The 18,553-nt window shown below is 34.5% G+C and overlaps 2 protein-coding genes across 2 annotated transcripts; both read left to right on the top strand.

The window, feature by feature from the left end:
• Window positions 1–3,445: 3,445 nt before the first annotated feature.
• Window positions 3,446–5,014, top strand: LOC148545755 (uncharacterized). The gene has a single exon (XM_088499089.1). It carries the CDS (start codon window positions 3,446–3,448, stop codon window positions 5,012–5,014), a length of 1,569 nt encoding a protein of 522 aa, XP_088355215.1.
• On the top strand, window positions 3,857–7,214 carry LOC148545754 (uncharacterized). The gene is made up of 4 exons (XM_088500462.1): window positions 3,857–5,718; window positions 5,822–6,118; window positions 6,210–6,309; window positions 6,402–7,214. Exons 1-4 carry the CDS (start codon window positions 5,120–5,122, stop codon window positions 7,212–7,214), a joined length of 1,809 nt encoding a protein of 602 aa, XP_088356588.1. The 5' UTR covers window positions 3,857–5,119.
• Window positions 7,215–18,553: the final 11,339 nt, after the last annotated feature.

Below are 18,553 nucleotides of genomic sequence, written 5' to 3'. Positions count from 1 at the left end.
ATTCACATACACAAATGTATATCAAGACCTGATCGATCATATTTCTCAAGCATAATTTTATAGATTTTAATTTTAGTCCATGTTTTTATATTTGCAGTATTGTTGCATGATTTTGAGAATCAATGTTGACTGCAATGCTTGCTGCCGATAATTAAGGAGAATTATTCTAAGGATTAAAGGTAAAAGGATTGTACTAATTAAAGGGAAAATTGACATTAACAACAGGAAAAACATGCATAAATAAAGGAAAAATAAAACCCTAATTCAAGCTGTGGGATGCACAAAAATTAGCAATGAAGACAGGAAATTAACAATAAACAATGAAGAAAGGAAATTAACAATGAAGGAAGGAAATTTTTGATAAACAAAGTTGAGTAACAATCACTACTCACAAAAATTAGAACCTGGCAGTGGCAGAGCACGCAAAGAGAGAAGAAGAAAACAAGGGCAATCCAGCAAAGCTAGAGGGTGGAGGTCGCCTCAAGTGCCGTGTATGAGGCTGGCGGGGATTCGGCTTCTGAGACCGGCGGAGGCGCCCACATGCAGGAGGCAGAGCAGTTGTTTGCGATTGAAAGCTGTTACCTGAAGCGCGAGTCACGATGGTGGAGGTGGTCTGAGGTGCGGGATTTGAGGCTGGAATGGTGGATGTCTTAGACCAGAGGTTCAAAGGTCTGAGAGTGTGAGGGTTGTAGCGTCGAGCGCGAAGCACCAGCGGCGACCACAGACGGGAGGCGGGAGGCAGAGCACGCAGAAGGAGCGCGAAGCACGAGCGGCGGAGCACGGAGTAGGAGGGAGGAGATCAAGAACGTAACTGACCTTGAAGCAAAAATTGAGGGTTCTGATAAAGAAAATTGGATTTTTGACAAGGTAACTTAGATGTGATACATGGTAGAAGGCACTCAAAAACTAAAATTCCTGAAACTAAAAGGCGGTTCTAAGTAAAGTTTTAATTTTTTGGCGCAAAGTAAATTAGTGACTTTGAATAACTATATATAACAAATTTTAAAATTAAAATTGTATCTAATTTTCACTAACAAATTAAACATGAATAAGATTACGACGAAAAAATATTCAATAAGTTATGAAATATTGTTATCTAAAAGATAGATATTTAAAAAAATTATATTTAATATTAATTTTAAAATGTTTAAATTAAATTATATTTTTAATTTTTGTTATATAATAATCTTTAAAGATAAATATTTAATAAAATTAAAATTTAAAATTAAATATTCCTTTTACAGTAATAGATAAGATAGATAAGATAAGATAACTGCTTCGAATTATATAAAGGAAAGCCAGAGATTCTTCAGTTATGTTCTTCATTCCACACACATATACTTCATAAATTCATTCTTACTTGAGCATCAGAATGTCCTTGCCAAGTACTCACCCCGTCGTTCCAGTCAGACAATTCAACAACTGTTTCGACTCACAAGTCCCTAATCCATCTTACAACCCGTACCAGAGACTTTTAAATAAGTAATTTTTTTCTAATTTCTTTATAGTGTTTATATAATTCTTGTATGCGTGACAAAATTTATTTTTTCATGTTTTTTAAAATATTAATGGATAGAACACTTTTTAAATTTTAATAAAAAAATTGAAAAAAAAACTTTTAAGTGGTCAACATTTTTTTAATGTTTTAATCTTATATTTATAAAATAATACTATTTACTATCTAATTTTTGTATTTTCTATATTAAACAGAAATTTTAATTCCCTAACATTCTCCATTAAATTAATGTCAAATATAAATCTGTGTCTAAACAAAACTTTATCCCGATGATGAATTGATTCATATATACATAATGTATTAGTTATATTATTTTCTTCTTCTAAGCATCACTTTATAGGTGCTTTATATTTGTATTTAAAAATCTATATGTAATAAACATTATTTCAAAAAGCTTAATGATTAATTTAACCAGTAAATTTTTAGATTAAATTTAAAGGTTCATGGAAAATCTCTACTTATTAAAACAATTTAATTATATGCATCTCGATGTTACGGTGATGCTAGTTATATTATTGTCATACAAAAAATTTTACTAACATATTACTAAGATATATATTTTGCAAACAAAAGGAAACATATATGAAAGTTTTCATAGATCAAAATTATTATATGGTTTGGTTATAAATGCTATAAGAAATCAAAAGTCAAATTTTTTTGTATATATATATACTATTGGCTCAACAGCCAGTGCCTATTCAGCCGCTTTTCTATTGAGTTAAAAAAATATTTTTTATTTTTATTTTTAAAATTATAAATTTAATATCAATTTAAAAAATAAATTATAAAAAAATAAAATATTTAATCACTCTCTTTTTCGCACAATTTTAATAGCTAAAAAATTTTATTTCTTATAATTTTATATTCAACATTTTAAATTATCTTTAGTTTTATTATTGTTTTAGAATTTTTAATTTTTAGTTTCATTATTCTTTTTTCTTATCATTATTTATCTATATATACCTCACCACCATTTTTATATTAGCTTGTTCTCTCTTTCTTCCTCCGTTTTTTATGTATGAGACATGCAATGAGTTTTGAACTCATGTCTTCTTGCTAGGCAAGGATAAGGAATGCCACCATGCTGGTGTGTTCATTTGGAAATCTATGTGCTAATTATTCTATATATTATATACATACACAACTGAATTATTTTATATTTATTTAATTTAATTTTAGTTTTATACTCAATTTTTTTTAATTTTTTAGAATTTATAGAATTATTAAAATAAGTATCAAATATTTTAATATTTACATTTACATATTAAAATGTTAGTAAAGATATTTATTTTAAATTGTTTAGAGTATTGAGTTAATAGGTCTTCGAAGATTTCGACTTAAGACTAATTAGTAGGGACATCTAAGCATCACCATTAAATTTCACATAAAAAATTAATGGAGGGGCGTAATGTGTTCATCGTTTACTATCTTGAAGGACCAAATTGATATTTTATTTTTTTTCAAGGGCTAATTAATTTGAAGTAAAAAATTTTAAGGATGGACCTAATTGTCACTTTATTCAATTTTTTACTATTTTTTATTTTTTATTTACGTACGACCGGTTCTATCGGTTCAACTAGTGACCCACTGGTTGAACCAGTGACCCAGTAACTTGACCGGTTCGATCACCGGTTCGATTCTGACAACTATGATATAGAGAGAGAATATAATTCCTTTTATAGTTATTTTTTATTATTTTATTATTATTCAAAATATGGGTCCTACCTTTATTAATCTCTCTTTCATTCTATTAAAGAAAAAATCTGTAAACTTACCTCTTTAACATATAATTCACCTATTAAATTTTTGTACTAAATAACAAAAAAGTTAAAGTGTCGGCCACTTTATTTAAACGCTTGTCAACATTATTGTTAATTTATATAAAAAAATTATTGATTATGAAAATTATTATATACTTTATATGTAGATATGGAAATTCCAGATCATCGAAAGTGGATGTACAATAGAAATTTGCCAAACCGAGGAGGATTACGACAGGAATTTATCAATGGTGTTCGACAATTTATTGATACAGTTACAAAACAACCTCAATTTGTACTTGAAGGTAGTCTACTTAGATGTCCTTGCAACAAACATAAAAATAAAGTTTTCTCAACTCCGGATGAAGTTTTACTAGATTTATATAAATATGGTTTCATGCCAAGATACTGGTGTTGGGATTCACATGGAGAGAGTCCATTGCATTTGAATGTAGATCATGATAACCAAGAAGGCACATGTTCTTCTCCGCATGTTAGTGTGCCAATAAGAAATTCATATGAATCTATGGTGGTTGATGCTGCTGGACCAGAATTAATGAGTCAATTTGAAGAACACATGGAGGAGCCTCCGAATGCAGAAGCTAAAAAATTTTATGATTTATTACAGTCTGCTCAGCGCCCATTATTTGAGGGATGTGTTAGTCATTCAGAATTATCAATGGCAGTTAAAATGTTGAGTATAAAAGCTAAAGGGAATGTATCTCAACAAATCTTTGATGATTTCGTGAAAGCTATGAAAGAAGTGATGCCTAAGAATAACTTACTTGTCTCCAATTTTTATGAAGCAAAGAAGCTAGTGTCGAAACTTGGCATGGAAAGCAATAAAATTGATTGTTGCATTAATGGTTGTATGCTATATTACAAGGAGGATGATATACCAAGAAAGGAATGTAAATTTTGTCATTCTCCAAGGTACAAGATAGGTAAAAAGGGTAAACAAGTTCCTTTGAAACGAATGCACTATTTACCACTTATACCTCGTTTAAGAAGACTTTATGCTTCAATGAACACAGCATCTCACATGCGATGGCATTTTGATCACGAGTTTAAAGGAGTTCTTGAGCATCCATCGGATTCAAAAGCATGGAAGTATTTTGATAGAAAACATCCACAATTTTCTCAAGAACCACGCAATGTCAGACTAGGATTATGTGCTGATGGATTCACCCCTTTTGGTCAATCTGGTAAACAATATTCATGTTGGCCAATAATTGTCACTCCGTATAACCTGCCTCCTTCTATGTGCATGAAAACTCCTTACATGTTTTTATCCATGATTATCCCTGGTCCTCGTAATCCCAAAACCCGGATTGATGTATACCTGCAGCCCTTGATTGATGAGCTAAAACTACTATGGGAAGATGGCGTTTTAACTTATGATATTCATTCCAAGTCAAATTTTGTAATGCGAGCTTCATTGTTGTGGACTATTAATGATTTTCCTGCATATGGAATGTTGTCTGGATGGATGACAGCAGGCAGGCTAGCATGCCCATACTGTATGGAACAAACCAAGGCATTCCAATTAAAAAATGGGGGAAAGCCATCATGGTTTGACTGCCACAGACAATTCTTGCCAAATAATCACATGTTTAGAAGAAACAAGGATGCATTCTATAAGAATAGAATTGAGAGATCAGAACCTCCACCAAGATTGACTGGAGAGCAAATATGGTATATAGTTCAGAATTATGATAAGATAAGTGATGTTGCGTAACTTGAGATAGAAGGATATGGAAGTACGCATAATTGGACCAAAAGAAGCATATTTTGGGATTTGCCTTATTGGCGTCATAATTTAATCCGTCATAACCTTGATGTAATGCATATTGAGAAGAACGTATTTGATAATATATTCAATACTGTCATGGAGATCAAAGAGAAGACTAAAGATAATGTAAAGGCTAGAATGGATCTGTCATTATACTGCAAGCGAAAAAATTTAGAACTGCCAGAACAAAGTGGAGGTAAAATTATAAAACCCAAAGCAAACTACACATTTACCCTCCAACAAAAGAGGGCAATATGTGAATGGGTGAAAGAGTTAAGGATGCCTGATGGGTATGTTTCAAATTTAGGGAGATGTGTTGACATGAAGGAGGGCAAGTTATATGGAATGAAAAGTCATGATTGTCATATATTTATGGAACGTTTACTGTCGATTGCTTTTAGTTCATTGCCAGAGCAGATATGGAAGCCAATAACAGAGTTAAGTCAATTCTTTCGAGATTTGTGCTCAACATCGTTACGAGAAGATGTTCTAAATAAGCTAGAAGAAAATATTCCAATTGTGCTATGCAAGCTAGAACGTATTTTTCCTCCTGGATTTTTTGACTCAATGGAACATCTACCTATTCATTTGCCATTTGAAGCATTGCTTGGTGGTCCTGTGCAATATAGATGGATGTATCCTTTTGAGAGGTACCTTATTTACACCTCTATATTTACTCTCAAATTTCTTTTTACTGTTTTATTAGGTCAACTATTTGTTATTTGATTTTTGTTATGAATTTTTTCATGATAGGTTTCTCCATCATCTTAAGAAAAAGGTCAAGAACAAAGCACATGTTGAAGGATCTATCGTTGAATCATACCTAATTGAGGAGATTTCTTACTTTTGTGAGTACTATTTTAACCAAACTAGCATAGATGCAAAGCAAAATGATGAAGGTGATGATTCAATTGAGCAAAATTTGTCTATTTTTAATTTGCCTGGTTGTTTTGCTGGTGAATGCAAAACCCGTTATTTAGATGACAAAGAATTCAGTGCAGCCATGAATCATATACTAATAAACTGTGATGAAATTAAGTCATATATTGAGTGAGTATTTATCTTCCTATATATATTCTTACTATTAATAATATTTTCTTATATTAATAATTTTAATTTATTTGAAATTCATGTACTATAGGATCTTTGCGGATTTCATACGCCAAGATCATATTACTTTAAGTGATGAACAAGTTGATCAATTTATTGAAGTGGAGTTTGCAAAATGGTTTAAAAATTATGTAAGTCAACATGATATGATAGTCTTATTGTACACACAATTTTTGGTAGATAACATATTATATTCTAACTTATTGGTTCTTATTTAATACAGGTTCATGATCCTTTAAATAATGTGACAGATTCGAATATTCATTCCTTGGCATGGGGTCCTTTGAGAATTGTTAAATGTTGGCCTATCTACAAAGTCAATGGCTTCAAGTTTCACACAAGATCTCACTCAAGTGGAAAGTCAACTCAGAATTATGGAATATGTGTCAAAGGCACAGGTTATGGTGAATATGAAAATGATTTCTATGGCCAGCTTGATGAAATTATCCAAGTTGAGTATACTGGGCTACCACTAAAAAGAGTTGTACTATTTAAATGTGAATGGTTTGATCCCACAATTGGCAAAGGAACAAAGGTAAACAAAGAGTATGGAATCATACAGATTCGAAAGAATCGACGATATGGTAAATATGATCCGTTTATCATTGCACATAAAGCAATTCAAGTATATTTTGCACCTCATCCAATGAGCAACACCAAGGAAAAAGCAGAATGGTGGTTTGTATTCAAGACTAAAGCAAGAGGTGAGATTGAGATTGAAACAACGGAGGATTTTGCATATCAAGAAGATGGCACAAATCAATCTAACAATCATATCTCAAATGATATTGACATTACTGTTGATTTACTGGATACCAATAGTATAAGATATGAAGAAGAAGAAGAAGAAGAAGAAGAAGAAGAAGAAGAAGAAGAAGATGATGATGATGATGATGATGATGATGATGATGATGATGATGATGATGATGATGATGATGATGAGCCACTTGGGGATGAAGACGAAGATATGGATGAGGATGAGAATGAAGATGAGGACGACGACGAGAACAATGAGGATGAAGATCAAAATGAATAGTATGAAAAAGTCCACTAAAAAATATATTTATTTGTATTTTTTTTAATTTTTAATATACTACAATCTTATGAAAAAGTATATGACTTTTTTATTTTACGTGATATTTTTATTATATTTTATTTTTACTATTTTTTTTAGAAGATTGGATATAATTTATTGAGAAAGTCTAGGAGCTAGCACTTTTATTAAAATTTGGCCAGCATTTAATCATTAAAGGAAAAATGAGTAATTGTCCACTATTAGATGTAATCTCACACCATTAAAAACACTACTGATGGCTAATTGATGGCTACAAATCACAAAATCTGCTGACCTCTAGCACTCTTCTAATTTATTTTTAAAATTTTTACATATGTAATTCTTTGATACACTTTATCTTAAATTTGTTAAAAAATTAAAATTTGAATTATTATAACGTAAATAATTAAAAGAATAAATTAAAAATAATATTAGGTAACTAAAAAAATCAAAATTAAATATAAGATGGTTTATAAAAATTTGTATGAGAAATTTAATATTAAGTATAATAAAAATAAAAGAATAAAAAAAAGAAGATAGAGTATATAAAAAAAAATAAAAGATAGAGTCTCCTAAGTTTAACTAAAAAAAAGTCAAACATAATATACAATGATAGAAAAAAAAACTAATATAGTCAATTTAGTTCTAAATTTAGGATTGAATAAATATATTTGTTAAATTTTTTTTATTTAGTACTAAGTACGTACTATCTGAATTAAAAGAGTTACGGTGAATAATAGATTAATTTATTAGTCTTATATTTTAATGGTTGATCTATAATGATTCAATTAATTATTTTAAGATTGTAATTTATTTCATATTTGATATTATATAAAAATAAATTATTAACTTAATAAAAAATTAAATGATTTTTTTATTTTTTAAAATATTTAAAAATATATTTTAAAAATAAACCAACTAAATTTCATGGTAACCCCACCAAAAGTACCCATTTCGTTGGCGTCAGGCACAAAATGACTTTCCCACCAGAAGTTCTAATTCGTGTGCGCCTCTCCTGAGATGATGACACTAAATCCATTTCGCGGGTGCTTTGCAAACAATGGCCCTGCGCATTTTTGTAAAGCTTTCTCTGCATGCGTATTATGAGAATTAATTTTTTTATTTACTTATTTATATAAAAAAGCCTGCATAAATAAGCGCTAACGTACCTATTAATCCAATTTTAAAAAATATGTATAATAATAAATAAGATGTTAATTGGTATGATGATTATTTCATATTTTGATCAAGAGGTTTTGGAGTTGAAAGGTGCAAACAAAAACGGTATCTTTTTATAAGTTATATATAATTAAGGTTATTTTAGGAAAAAAAAACTTTATTTTAGAATAATAAAAATATTTGGGACAAATCATAGACTAATTTAAAATATAAATAATATTTTTATACTAAATTTTAAAAGTTTTTAATAAATATTTGAAATCTGTTTGAAAATTGATGAACTTTCAAACGGAATTTACAAATGATACTATTTTTGTCTCAAATTTGTGGGAAAAAAATTTGTCTACTTTGAAGGGTTAGTTATAGTAAAAGCATTTAAGACTAATTATAGACAAATTTGGTATAGAATTAACATTTTTCAAAATGCGTCCCAAATCCGTCTGAAGTTATTGCGCATATTCAGATAGAATACGGACGAATTATAGTTTTTGTTCAAAATATGTTGCTAATCTGTATGAAAATTTTGGCGCCATCTAAAAAAAATTTGGCGCCAAAATTAGGGACAAAATTTAGACAAATTTAGGACAGAATATATTATTTCAATATCTCCACTAAAAATTGTTCAACATTTGTCTCAAATTTGTCCGAAATGAAAAAGTCATTCAGACGGAATAAATTTCGTTTGAAATTTTTGTCCGAAAAAGCCCTATTTCTAGTAGTGCATCCTTGCCCGAGGCACATAGTGACTTACCAACACAATAGATCATCATAATTTATTTCATGGATATAGTGTCCTACACTATCGTCCCAAGGATATAGTACCTGACACACTAGCAATATCCAACAAGTTCATCATTCCTTTCAAAGTTTCCAGTTCATCAATAACCATCATCAATTCTCAAGTTCTCAAATTTATCACAAATATAGTACTCCGCCAATTTATCCAACGAATCCATCTAGAGTACTTCAGAAACCTAAGTCTCCATCTTCTAAACTCAAAACAAAAGTTACCAAACTAAATCACTAACTCATCTTTGCTAGTCTTAGGTTCTAATTACTAGCTAAGAACCATAAATAGAAGTTAAAGAAGTTTAGAAAGCTAGAGAACCCTTAAAAATGAAGGAAAATTATTTTTCAGCAAAACAGGAGTCATGCGTACGCATGCCCTGTCCCGCGTACACGGCACCCTGCTCGCGTACACGAGATACCCCAGACAGAAGAGAGTGCTTCTGTCGCGTATTAAAAGTCGCGTACACATTCTTTGAAAATACATGCCCGCGTACGCATGCTAGTGTCCGTGTACGCGAGAGCCCTTGGCAGTGGCCAATGCTTTTGTCGCATGCACAGGTCCGCGAACGCAAGCCTTATCAGACTTGAAAAAATTCAATAGCTGCAGAATTTCAGATTTTAGCACCAAATTTTTAAACTCGAATAACTTTTTTGTTTCAAAACATTTTCCAGCCGTTCTTTAAACATTTTTGATGAGCGGATATTTTATACGCTTTTTGGGGGTATTTTCACATAGTTTTTAGTAGGATCTAGCTACTTTTTAGTATATTTTTATTAGTTTTTATGTAAAAATCATATTTCTGGACTTTACTATGAGTTTGTGTGTTTTTCTATAATTTCAGGTATTTTCTGGCTGAAATTGAGGGACCTGAGCAAAAAATCTGATTCAGAGGCTGAAAAAGGACTGCAGATGCTGTTGGATTCTGACCTCCCTGCACTTGAAATGGATTTTATGGAGCTACAGAAGCCCAATTGGCACGCTCTCAATTGCGTTGGAAAGTAGACATCCTGGGCTTTCCAGTAATATATAATAGTCCATACTTTGCCCGAGTTGAGATCACGCAAACTGGCGTTTAACGCCAGTTCTCTACCCTATTCTGCCGTTAAACGCCAGAACTGGCATAAAAGTTGGAGTTAAACGCCCAAACTGGCACAAAAGCTGGAGTTAAATGCCAAGTGCAGCCTATGCACGTGAATGCTTCAATGCTCAGCCCAAACACACACCAAGTGGGCTCCGGAAGTAGATTTCTGCACTATCTATCTTAGTTTACTCATTTTCTGTAAATCTAGGTCACTAGTTTAGTATAAAAACTACTTTTAGAGACTTACTATGTACCAGATGACATTTTTACCAGTTTCATATTGTATCTTTGACGACATGAGTCTCTAAACTCCATGGTTGGGGGTGAGGAGCTATGCTGTGTTTCGATGGATTAATGCAATTACTACTGTTTCTCATTCAATCACGCTTGTTTCTATTCTAAGATATTCATTCGCACTTCAACATGATGAATGTGATGATCTGTGACACTCATCACCATTCTCAACCTATGAACGCGTGCCTGACAACCACTTCCATTCTATCTTAGATTGAATGTATATCTCTTGGGTACCTGGGTCACGAGTTTGTCTGCTTCTCCTGACAACAGAGCATTCAAATCCGTGAGATCAGAGTCTTCGTGGTATAAGCTAGAATCAATTAGCAGCATTCCTGAGATCCGAAAAGTCTAAACCTTGTCTGTGGTATTCCGAGTAGGATCTGGGAAGGGATGACTGTGACGAGCTTCAAACTCATGAATGCTGGGCGCAGTGACAGTGTGCAAAAGGATCAATGGATCCTATTCCAACATTAGTGAGAACCGACAGATGATTAGCCATGTACATGGACCATTTTCACTGAGAGGACGGCTGGTAGCCATTGACAACGGTGGTCCACCAATATACAGCTTGCCATGGAAGGAGACCTGCGTGCGTGAAGAAGAAGACAGTAGGAAAGTAGAAATTTAGAAGACAGAGCATCTCCAAAATCTCAACCTGTTCTCCATTACTGCATAACAAGTATTTATTTCATGTTCTTTTACTTTTTATAATTAAAACTAAGAATCATTTCTGATATCCTGACTAAGAATTACAAGATAACCATAGCTTGCTTCAAGCCGACAATCTCCGTGGGATCGACCCTTACTCACGTAAGGTATTACTTGGATGACCCAGTGCACTTACTGGTTAGTTGTGCAGAATTGCAAAAGTGTGATTGTGATTTCATGCACCAAGTTTTTGGCGCCGTTGCCGGAGATTGTTCGAGTTTGGACAACTGACGGTTTATTTTGTTGCTTAGATTAGGAAATTTTTTTTTCTTTTTTGGTTTAGAGTCTTCTAATATTATTTTTGGTTAAAATTCTTAAAATCCTTATTTTATTTTTCTTAATTATTTTTGAAAATTTTCAAAACCAATAACTTCATAATTTAGTCATCTGTTTGAGTCTAGTTTCATATTTTAAGTTTGGTTTTCTTTGTGTTTCTGTTTTCTTAAAAATTTTTCAAAAGTTTCTCTTAGTGTTCATTTTGACATTCAAGGATTCCTTGTTTGTTTTCCTTGTTTTGATCTAAAAATTCTAAGTTTGGTGTCGCTTTACTGTTTTTCTCTTTCTTCATCAAATTCAAAAATATCTTCTCCCTTTATTTTAATTGATTTTCGAATTCTGCCTTTAAAAATTCAGATTTTTATTTTAAAACTTCTTATTTTATCTTATATTAGTTTTGGAATTTCAAAATTCAAATCTTTCAAAAATCATATCCAAGGTTTTTCAAATTTTCTTAATTAATCAATTATTTTAGTTTTTGAAACTTTTATTCTATTTTCCATCTATTTTATTTTATTTTATTATGTTGCTTTTAATTAAATAAAATAAAAATAAAAATATATTTTATTTGCGATTCATGTCAATTCCCTTTTTTTTTCCATCATGGACCAAAGTGGAAATGAACAGTCCAGAAGGACTCTGGGGTCATATGCTAACCCCGTTACTGCTGCATATGGGAGTAGCATCTGTATACCTCCCATCAGAGCAAGCATTTTTGAGCTAAATCCTCAGCTCATTATCATGGTGCAGCAAAATTATCAGTATTTGGGTCTTCCACAAGAAGAACCTACTAAGTTTCTGGCATAATTTTTACAAATTGCTGACACAGTACGTTATAAAGAAGTGGATCAGGATGTCTATAGATTACTACTATTTCCATTTGCTGTAAAAGATCAAGCTAAGAGGTGGTTAAATAACCAACCCACAGCAAGCATAAAAACATGGAAACAGTTATCAGACAAATTCCTGAATAAATATTTCCCTCCAAAAAGGATGACACAACTAAGGCTGGACATCCAAGGCTTTAAACAAGAGGATAATGAATCCCTTTATAACGCCTGGGAGAGGTACAGAGGGATGCTAAGGAAATTCCCCTCTGAAATATTTTCAGAGTGGGTGCAGTTAGACATCTTCTACTACGGGTTTACAGAAAAAGCTCAGATATCTCTAGACCACTCAGTTGGTGGATCTATACACATGAGAAAGACTATTGAAGTGGCTTAAGAGCTTATCGATACAGTTGCTAGAAATCAGCATCTGTATATAAGTAGTGAGTCCTCCATGAAAGAAGAAGTTAAGGCAGTATCAACTGACTTTACTGAACTCAATCAGCAACTATCTTCTATAAAAAGGCAGTTAGCAGAATTTAAGAAGATTCTACAAGAAACCAAAAATGCTAACAAGGATATGGAATCGCAATTGAATCAGACAAAATAGTAATTATCAAAACAGATAACAGAAGAGTGCCAAGTAGTTCAATTAAGAAGTGGAAAAACATTGAATACCTCAACTCAAAGTAGCAGAAAGCCAAGAAAAGAACAGCTGACAGAGGACGAGCAACCTGCCACCTAAAATCCCTCTGAGGACAGTAAGAGCCCAGAGAGGAGTAACTCTGGCATTCAAACGCCAGAAAAGGGTGAAAAACTGGCGTTAAACGCCCAGTCCATGTCCAGTTCTGGCGTTCAAATGCCAGAAAGGGGAGGGAATCTGGCGTTAAACACCCATTCAGCCCCCAAGCCTGGCGTTCAAACACCAATGAGGGATCAGACACCTGCAAGTGCTGATAATAACTCCCTCAAGAAGGCTTCTCAACTTGCCTCTATAGGAAATAAACCTACAGCAACTAAGGTTGAAGAATATAAAGCCAAGATGCCTTATCCTCAGAAACTCCGCCAAGCAGAACAGGATAAACAATTTGCCTGCTTTGCAGACTATCTCAGGACTCTTGAAATAAAGATTCTGTTTGCAGAGGCACTTGAGCAAATACCCTCTTATGCTAAGTTCATGAAAGAGATCTTAAGTCATAAGAAGGATTGGAGAGAAACTGAAAAAGTTTTCCTCACTGAAGAATGCAGTGCAGTCATTCTAACAAGCTTACTAGAAAAGCTTAAGGATCTTGGGAGCTTTATGATACCATGCACATTAGAGGGTACTTGTACCAAGACAGCTCTATGTGATATTGGGGCAAGTATCAACCTAATCCCTGCATCCACTATCAGAAAGCTTGGCTTGACTGAAGAGGTCAAACTAACCCGGATCTATCTTCAACTTGCTGATGGCTCCATTAAATACCCATCAAGCATAATTGAGGATATGATTGTCACAGTTGGGCCATTTGCCTTTTCCACTGACTTTGTAGTGCTGGAAATGGAGGAGCACAAGAGTGCAACTCTCATTCTAGGAAGACCTTTCCTAGCAACTGGACGAACCCTCATTGATGTCCAAAAAGGGGAAGTGACCTTAAGAGTCAATGAGGATGAGTTTAGGCTCAATGCTGTTGAGGCAATGAAGCATCCAGACACATCAAAAGACTGCATGAGTGTTGATATTATTGACTCCCTGGTAGAGGAGATCAACATGGCTGAGAGTCTCGAATCAGAGCTAGAAGACATCTTTAAAGATGTTCATCCTGATCTGGAGGAATGAGAGAAAATAAAAGAACCTCTGAAAATTCCTCAGGAAGAGGAGAAACCTCCTAAACCCGAGCTCAAACCACTACCACCATCCCTGAAATATGCATTTCTGGGAGAAGGTGACACTTTTTCGGTGATCATAAGCTCTGCTTTAAATCCACAAGAAGAGAAAGCACTAATTCAGGTGCTGAGGACACACAAGACAGCTCTTGGGTAGTCTATAAGTGATCTTAAGGGCATTAGCCCAGCAAGATGCATGCACAAGATCCTATTGGAGGATGATGCTAAGCCAGTGGTTCAACCACAGAGGCGGCTAAATTCAGCCATGAAGGAGGTGGTGCAGAAAGAGGTCATTAAGTTACTAGAGGCTGTGATTATTTATCCTATTTTTGATAGTCCCTAGGTGAGCCCTGTCCAAGTTGTCCCTAAGAAGGGAGGCATGACAGTGGTTCATAATGAAAAGAATGAACTAGTTCCTACAAGAACAGTTACAGGGTGGCGTATGTGTATTGACTATAGAAGGCTCAATACAGCCACCAGGAAGGATCACTTTCCTTTACCATTCATAGACCAGATGCTAGAAAGACTAGCAGGTCATGAATACTACTACTTTTTGGATGGCTATTCAGGTTACAACCAAATTGTAGTAGATCCTCAGGACCAAGAGAAAACAGCATTCACATGTCCTTCTGGAGTGTTTGCCTACAGAAGGATGCCTTTTGGTATGTGCAATGCACCTGCAATCTTTCAAAGGTGCATGCTCTCTATCTTCTCTGATATGGTAGAGAAATTTTTGGAAGTCTTCATGGATGACTTCTCAGTATTTGGAGACTCATTCAGCTCCTGCCTTGACCATTTAGCACTTGTTCTGAAAAGGTGCCAAGAGACCAACCTAGTTTTAAACTAAGAAAAATGTCACTTTATGGTGACTGAAGGAATTGTCCTTGGGCATAAAATTTCAAACAAGGGAATAGAGGTGGATCAAGCTAAAGTGGAGGTAATTGAAAAATTACCACCACCTGCCAATGTTAAGGCAATTAGAAGCTTTATGGGGGCATGCAGGATTCTATAGGAGGTTTATAAAGGATTTTTCAAAAATTGCAAAACCTCTGAGCAATCTGTTAGCTGCTGACATGCCATTTATGTTTGACACAGAGTGTCTGCAGGCGTTTGAAACTCTAAAAGCTAAGCTGGTCACAACACCAGTTATTTCTGCACCAGACTGGACATTACCATTCGAACTAATGTGTGATGCTAGTGACCATGCCATTGGTGCAGTATTAAGAAAAAGGCATAACAAGATTCTGCATGCCATTTATTATGCTAGCCGTGTTTTAAATGATGTACAGAAAAAATTACACAACCACAGAAAAAGAGCTGCTTGCAGTGGTTTATGCCATTGATAAGTTTAGATCATACTTAGTAGGATCAAAAGTGATTGTGTACACTGACCATGCTACTCTTAAATATTTACTCACAAAACAGGATTCAAAACCCAGGCTCATAAGATGGGTGTTGCTTCTACAAGAGTTTGATATAGAAATAAGAGACAGAAAAGGGACAGAGAACCAAGTGGCTGATCACCTGTCTCGGATAGAACCAGTAGAAGGGGCGTCCTCCCCCTCTATTGAGATCTCTGAAACCTTTCCGGATGAGCAACTATTTGCCATTCAGGAAACACCATAGTTTGCAGATATTGCAAACTATAAAGCTGTAAGATTCATACCCAAAGAGTACAGCAGGCAGCAAATAAAGAAATTAATTTCTGATGCAAAGTACTACTTATGGGATGAACCATATCTCTTTAAGAGATATGCAGACGAAATAATCCGTAGATGTGTGCCCAAGGAAGAGGCACAGAAGATCTTATGGCATTGCCATGGATCACAATATGGAGGCCATTTCGGAGGTGAGCGAACAGCCACCAAGGTTCTCCAATGTGGCTTCTACTAGCCTACTCTCTATAGAGACTCCCGAGAGTTTGTACGTAACTGTGACAGCTGCCAGAGAGCTGGTAATCTACCTCATGGTTATCCCATGCCTCAACAAGGGATCTTGGAGATTGAATTGTTTGATGTATGGGGTATTGACTTCATGGGGCCTTTCCCACCATCATACTCAAACACGTATATTCTGGTGGCAGTAGACTATGTATCTAAATGGGTAGAGGCAATTGCAACACCCATTAATGATACTAAGACAGTGCTAAAGTTCCTCCAGAAATATATCTTCAGCAGGTTTGGTGTCCCTAGAGTACTAATCAGTGATGGGGGCACTCATTTCTGCAATAAACAGCTTTACTCTGCTATGGTCCGATATGGAATTAGCCACAAGGTAGCAACTCCATATCATCCACAGACAAATGGGCAGGCTGAAGTCTCTAATAGAGAACTAAAAAGAATCCTGAAACGGACTGTAATTGCCTGTAGAAGGGATTGGGCAAAAAGCTTGGATGATGCTCTGTGGGCATACAGAACATCGTTCAAGACTCCCATAGGGACCTCTCCATACCAACTGGTGTATGGGAAAGCATGCCATTTACTAGTGGAACTGGAACACAAGGCCTATTGGGCAACCAGATTCCTAAATCTTGATGCTAGGTTAGCTGGAGAGAAAAGATTGCTCCAGTTGAATGAGCTAGAGGAATTCAGACTCAATGCTTTTGAAAATGCAAAAATTTACAAGGAAAAAGCAAAAAGGTGGCATGACAAGAAACTGTCATCCAGAGTCTTTGAGCCAGGACAGAAGGTTCTGCTGTTCAACTCTAGGCTCAGACTGTTCCCCGGAAAACTGAAATCCCGGTGGAAGGGACCATATGTGATTACAACTGTGTCACCATATGGCTATGTGGAGCTTCAAGATATTGATTCTAATAAGAGGTTCATTGTTAATGGACAGAGAGTCAAGCATTATCTTGAAGACAATGTTGAGCAAGAATGCTCAAAGTTGAGACTAGATTAAAAGCTCAGTAAGGTCCAACTAAAGACAATAAAGAAGCGTTTGCTGGGAGGCAACCTAGCCATTAGCAAAGTTTATTTGTTATTCAAATAATAATTATAGGAGTTTGATATAAATTATCTTTAAGGTTAATTATCAATTGCAGGAATTCATAGAGTTACAGAAGAATTTAGAGCATAAAGCAGAGAAAAGGAGCTCACTGGCACAAAAACGCCAGTAAGAGGTATTGTGGGCGTTAAACGCCAGAATGGGTACCATTCTGGGCGTTTAACGCTAGAATTGCAGCATCCTAGGCGTTTAGAAAAACGCCCAAAAGAAGCAACAAATGGGCGTTAAACGCCAGAATGGGTGCCATTCTGGGCGTTTAACGCCAGGAATGTGGAAGGGAGGAAGTTTTTTTTCGAACTTAAATTTTTTCAATTTAAAAAAAAAATAAATTCTTCTTTAATCCTAAAAATCTTTCTCAAATCTTCTTCAATTTCTTTCCAAATCTTTTTCAAAACTCATCTATCCTTTTAATTTCTTCTCAAATCTTTTTCAACTCATCATACTATCTTTTCAAATTTAGATTTATCTTTTTTTCAAACCTCTCATATCTTTTCAATTTTAAAATTTCATCTTTTTCATATCATATTTATCTTTTACAAATTGTATCTTCTATCATATCTTTTTCAAAAATTTTTGAACCCATCCCTCCCTTATAAATTCACATTCGGCCTCCCCCTCTCCTCCATAACTCGAATTTGACTCTTCTTCTATTTCTCTCCTTTTCTTTCTTTTGCTTGAGGACAAGCAAACCTCTAAGTTTGGTGTGTTTTTCATGATCACTAAAGCTAAGATTCACTAAGATCATGGCTCCTAAGGGAAAACAAACTACTTCAAGAGGCAAGAAAGAGAACACTCCAAAACCACTTTGGAATCAAGAGAGGTTCTCAACTAAAGAACATGCAGACCATTACCACAAAATAATGGGTCTACGGCCAGTGATCCCGGAAGTTAAATTCGATCTGAAAGAAGATGAATATCCGGAGATCCAAGAGCAAATTCGAAACAGGGGCTAGGAAATTCTAGCTAATCCTGAGATAAAGGTGGGTAGAAATATGGTTCAGAAATTCTACTCAAATCTGTGGTAAACAAATAAGCAGAGAATGACTGGAACCGCCTTCTATACCTTTCAAACTATGGTTAGAGGGAAGATTATTTACTTCCACCTGGACAAAATAAGAGAGGTCTTCAAGCTGCCTCAACTACAAGATGATCCAGAATCCTTTAATAGGGGGATGGTGAGATTAGATAAGCGCTTGGACCAAGTTCTAGAGGACATATGCATCCCTAGAACCAAGTGGATAACCAACTCAAAGGGTGTCCCAAACCAACTCAAGAGAGGAGATCTCAAACC

Source organism: Arachis ipaensis, chromosome B9 (genome assembly GCF_059453495.1).
Source record: "Arachis ipaensis isolate K30076 ecotype BB chromosome B9, ASM5945349v1, whole genome shotgun sequence".
Taxonomy (NCBI): domain Eukaryota; kingdom Viridiplantae; phylum Streptophyta; class Magnoliopsida; order Fabales; family Fabaceae; genus Arachis; species Arachis ipaensis.
Note: the sequence above shows the minus strand (reverse complement) of the source record. Positions and strands in the feature narration are given on the sequence as shown.

Coding starts and splice junctions, on each gene's coding strand:
- LOC148545755 (XM_088499089.1), top strand. CDS start 3,446: ATGGAAATTCCAGATCATCGAAAGTGGATGTACAATAGAAATTTGCCA.
- LOC148545754 (XM_088500462.1), top strand. CDS start 5,120: ATGCATATTGAGAAGAACGTATTTGATAATATATTCAATACTGTCATG. Junction 5,719..5,821: donor TGGATGTATCCTTTTGAGAG/GTACCTTATTTA, acceptor TTTTCATGATAG/GTTTCTCCATCATCTTAAGA. Junction 6,310..6,401: donor CAAAATGGTTTAAAAATTAT/GTAAGTCAACAT, acceptor TATTTAATACAG/GTTCATGATCCTTTAAATAA.